The following is a 4,735-nucleotide window of genomic DNA, read 5'->3' as shown; positions in this document are numbered from 1 at the left end:
AGATTGATATGGCAGCTGGGAGCCTGCCTGCCATGGTTCACGCTCTTCTGGGTGATTCTGCGCTCTGCACACACACGTCTCTGCTCTGTTTCTGTAGAAATACTACCCGCCGGACTTTGATCCTGCTAAGATCCCAAAGCTCAAACTCCCAAAGGACCGACAGTATGTGGTGCGGCTCATGGCCCCCTTCAACATGCGGTAAGAGGGGCTCTACTGGTTAGAAGGAAGCAGCTGTAGAAGAGAAGGGTTTGCTTAGGAATTGTTTCGCCTCTATATGCTGCAGGGGAGCTGCTGCCAGCAGCCATTAGAGGTGACACAGACCAGAAGAAAAGGGTGAGGGAGAGGGAAGAGATGCTGTGGGTGATCTTGGGGTAGTTAGCAGAGTAGGCACTGAATTTCCAAAGGAGAAAATAACTGTTGCTCAGAACCTAGGCTGACACAGCCCAAAAATTGACTTTTCTTTCTCCTTTTCTAGGTGCAAGACATGTGGTGAATACATCTATAAGGGGAAGAAGTTTAATGCCCGTAAGGAGACTGTTCAGAATGAGGTGTACCTGGGGCTTCCCATCTTCCGCTTCTACATCAAGTGCACGCGTTGCCTGGCAGAAATCACTTTCAAGGTGAAATATGTTCTGTATTTTCTGTACTCTCACTTTTTGGAGAGATTGTGCAGTCTGTGGATGTTACTGGGTGCTGACCCGATGGGAAAGGGGTGTCCCAGCAAAGGCTGAGTCTCAGCATGTGCTTTTTGGTGTATCTTCCCTTATTGTGGCAGTTTGTAGTTCAGAAGAGTCTTGCCCATCCATGGGTGGGCTGCAGCAGCATGTTAACTGGAGCAGAACAGAAGACTGTGGGTGATTGTCTGCCCTTTGATGTGAATGAAATTGGGAAATGTTTGTTTGCGGCTCTGGAAGTGGCCACTGGATGGCTGGAGCAGAATCACCCCAGTACAATGATTTTGCTGTCTTGTTTCTTCCTTAGACAGATCCTGAGAACACAGACTACACCATGGAGCATGGCGCCACTCGCAACTTCCAAGCTGAGAAGCTCTTGGAGGAAGAGGAGAAAAGAATGCAGAAGGAGAGGGAAGAGGAAGAGCTCAACAATCCCATGAAGGTACGAGAATGTGACCTTCTCTGCAAAAGGCAAACCTTTCTCCTGCCCTGGCTGGCTTTCCCCAGCGAAGCAGGTGACTTTGTAAGCCGTTGGCTTAGTTCTTCAGGCTCCTGAGATATTGCTGTGCTCTGGACAGCAGGAGACAACTCTCTGCTCTCAGGAGGTTTCCTCCTGTGCTGGAACTGGTGACAGGCTGCATCTTGCCCCACTTTTACCTGTCCTATTAAGACCCAAAAATGAAGATGATGATGATCCTCTTAGTGCTTCCTGCCCCGTACTGGGTGGGGAGGCAGTGCTGGAGATTGCTGGCAGGCTCTGCTAGCTTGCATAAGCCTCACTTACGTCTGGTCATCCAGGTCCTGGAGAACCGAACCAAGGACTCCAAGCTGGAGATGGAGGTTCTGGAGAACCTGCAGGAGCTGAAGGAACTCAACCAGCGCCAGGCAAATGTGGACTTTGAGGCCATGCTGAAGCAGTACAAGGAGTACGAGGAGGAGCAGAAGCGGAAGGAGCAAGAGGAGGATGAGCAAGAGATGAAGTGAGTGGGCTGGAAGCATTTATGGACATGTGAAAGCAGCCACGCTGGCCCTGGCCAGGCAGGGCTGCATCTCACACTTTTCTCAGCACCCCGAGAGCGCTTAAGAGAGGGCCCTGCCTGAAGGGCCTGAGTCCACAGGAGTTGTGTGGGTGGGATGTAATCCTGAGTGGGCTGTGAGGAGATTGGGGACAGTTTATCATGGCAAAGTGTTTAGGGAGGTGGAGAGGTTTTGGTGTTACTGGCCCATCTGGTGGGGAGGTCTGGGCTGCTGTAGGGGCCTGGCTCCCCCTGAGAAGTGTCCTCACGTGGAGAGAAATTTTTTGCACCTGACTGAGGCTGCAGATCTCAGTGCTGCCAACCTTTGGGCACTGCTTGAGCGTGACTTCCTAAAAAACACCCGAGAAAGAGGATCCCATTGCACTGCTGCTGAATTCCAGCTCCCCTTACAGCAGACAGCGCAGGCACGGTGCACAGCCGGCACCACTCAGTATGGTGGCGGAACGGAGCCAGCTCTAACGCTCTGTGTGCGGCCTCTCTCCTTGCAGAGCTATGCTGGAGCAGGCCCAGAACCGACGGCTGCTGGTAGACTCCGACTCTGACGAAGAGCCTGCAAAATCACGTACGAAGCCTGTGGCGAAAATGAAACCTACGGACATCTTGCAGGAAGTGAGTAGGGCATAGGCTCTTGCACCCACCGCACCTCTTCCCCTAGACCAAGTCCACTGTCCTGGGCTGTGTGTTGCCTGTTTTATCCCTGCTCTGTGCGTTGCTGGAGCCCTAATGCCCGTCACGCATGAGCAGCTTAGAAAGCCTGTGTCCCTGTGCACTGAGCTGAAAGGAGACAGGGATCAGTTGGTGATTTTTAGACCGCATCTGCTGACAAAGGCTGGGAGGGAGCTGCCCCTGTCCTCACTCAGGATGTGGCTTCGCTTTCAGCTCAAAAATGATGGGCTTGCCTATGCCTTGGTCATACTTCAGGCATGATTTCAGTGCTCTGAAAATTAGAGCAATGAAACAACTGCCTGGGACAGCCTCTCCTTTGGTTGCGTTTTGTCCATGTTGGAGACAGGCAGAACAAAAGAGCTTTCAGTGCCCGGCTTGCAAGGGATTATCCCCACAAACAGGCCCCTGCACTGCTGCTCTCCGATGTCGATCCGTGTCTGTGGGGACCTCCGTCCGGTTGGATGAATCAAAGCTGCCGTGTCTCTAAGCTGGGCTGGGGTTAATCTGAGCAATGTTCCCTGGCCCGGCACTAATCCTTGTGCCTGGGGGAGTTTCATTCAGTGGTTGGGCCACCTGCAGGCACGCGGTCCTGGCTGGCAGAGGTTGTGCAGCCCTGTGGCACGCATCTGTCCCCTCCACGTCCCAGGGATAGCCTGCAGCCATGCAAGGCTGGATTTAACTGTCACAGGGAGTGGGACATTTGTCTCCAAGCGTGGTTTTGCAGCCGTTTAGATCCGTATCCCTGTTGTTTGTCTAGCTTGTGCCAGTTGCTGCAGGGGGAGAATACCCACCTTGGCTTCTCTGAGCAGCTATCCTCATGTCTCTTACTCTTTGTGCTGCTGTTTTTACCTCTCCTCCTTCTCCCCCATCCCTCTGCCTCCTCTGCAAGGTCAGAGCACCCTAACACCCCTTGCTCTACTCCACAGGACCCTCAGCCCCAGAGTAAGAAGTTGAAGGCTGAGAGCTGGGAGCGGAGTGTGGGCAAATTGAACACGAAACCGCAGCTGGCCGGCCTGGTCACAGTGAGGAAGCAGAAACCAGGTTCTGCCCTGGCTAATGGGACAGAGAACCAAGGCACCACGACCAACACCGGTAACTGCCGATGTGGGGATGGGGTGACCTGAGCTGGGCCATCAGGGAGGGGTCTGGCAGCACCCAAGTGAGGTTTAACTCTGTCTTCGGAGCCTGAACGCTCTCAGGTCAAGTCCTTGTTGTGGGACAGATGAGGCTGTGATGGTGTAAGAACAGGGGGTTATCCCTGTTTCCAGGAGATGTCCTGATGGAGAAGTTCCTTCCTGGCCCTTGGCAGTAAGCCAAGGCCTTGGAGACAGACTGCCAGGGCCAGAAGCTTCAAAACAGCATCTTAGTGCACAGATACGATGCTGGGAACCGTCACAACAGCGAGATACGAATGTAAAAGCAAGAAAATTGCTTTGGTTTGGGGCCTGATTATAAAAACCTGCCAAACTGTTGGAGTTTGGGAGCTTTAAAGTGGTGAAAACAAGCAGAAAGGCTTTCCAGCACCTCGTTCACTGCCCCAGGAACCCAGGATTTGGGGAAGGAGCCAATGAATTGATTGATTCTGGGCTTAGTAAGTCCCTGTGCCCTCAGGGGATCCCTGGGGAAGGACAGCTCTTGTAGTTGCCCCATTTTTTATGGGCTTTCCCCAGCCACCTGCTCCTGGCAGGGTCTATTCAGCCAAATTACACTGGAGGAGCTGCCTGTCTTCCAAGGACTCCGGGCCCTCAGCCCGTGACGCTGCCTCACGCTTGCAGCTGGCAGCTCGCACGGTCAGAGCTGGCTCCTCTCTTCCTTTCCAGTGGCTGAAATCTCTCAGGGGGTTGCGGAGTTAGAAGGGGCTTTTGCAGACCTTGGGCCAACCTTGCTGCTTCCTCCCGTGCCGCAAGGCGGAAGCAGGAGGCTCCAGCCGAGGGGGTGCGAGGTCTCTTTGGCCACCCGATTTAACGTTGCCATCCTCATTGAGGTTCAGGCCAAGGCGGGATGAGGCACCGCTCGAGCTCTCACTCCGAGTGCCTCATCTCCAGCTGCGAGCAGCCGAAGCGGGCTTGTGTTTCCGCGCGGCTGGTTGCACTGAGCCGGCGGGGTTTGCCAGCAATGGGGAGGGCTGTACCTGATGGTGTCTGCTCTCTTGCTCGGCTTCCAGGCTCGTTTCCCACAGCAACGGGCACGACGTCCTCCCTCGGCTTGTTGGGGGCGTATTCGGACAGCGAGGACAGCAGCAGTGACTGACGAGTGACCGAGCCGGCCCAGAGCAGCGATGGTGGGCTGTCCCTTGCTCCCAGCTGACAGCAGCTGCTCTCCAGAGCCCCACGCAGAGCTGGCATCGCAGCCGTCGGG

At 54.5% G+C, this 4,735-nt stretch overlaps 1 protein-coding gene across 1 annotated transcript; it reads left to right on the top strand.

Annotated features, from left to right (window-relative positions):
* Positions 1 to 97: 97 nt before the first annotated feature.
* Positions 98 to 4,627, top strand: CCDC94 (coiled-coil domain containing 94; the record flags this gene model as incomplete). The annotated part of the gene is made up of 7 exons (XM_009698615.1): positions 98 to 198; positions 476 to 620; positions 982 to 1,116; positions 1,473 to 1,654; positions 2,200 to 2,320; positions 3,304 to 3,469; positions 4,542 to 4,627. Coding segments are annotated over 7 exons (936 nt in total), but the record flags the coding sequence as incomplete, so codon positions are not given.
* Positions 4,628 to 4,735: the final 108 nt, after the last annotated feature.

Source organism: Cariama cristata, unplaced genomic scaffold (genome assembly GCF_000690535.1).
Source record: "Cariama cristata isolate BGI_N322 unplaced genomic scaffold, ASM69053v1 scaffold30630, whole genome shotgun sequence".
Taxonomy (NCBI): Eukaryota; Metazoa; Chordata; class Aves; order Cariamiformes; family Cariamidae; genus Cariama; species Cariama cristata.
The sequence above is the reverse complement of the archived record's forward strand: the minus strand, read 5'-3'. Positions and strand labels throughout refer to the sequence as shown.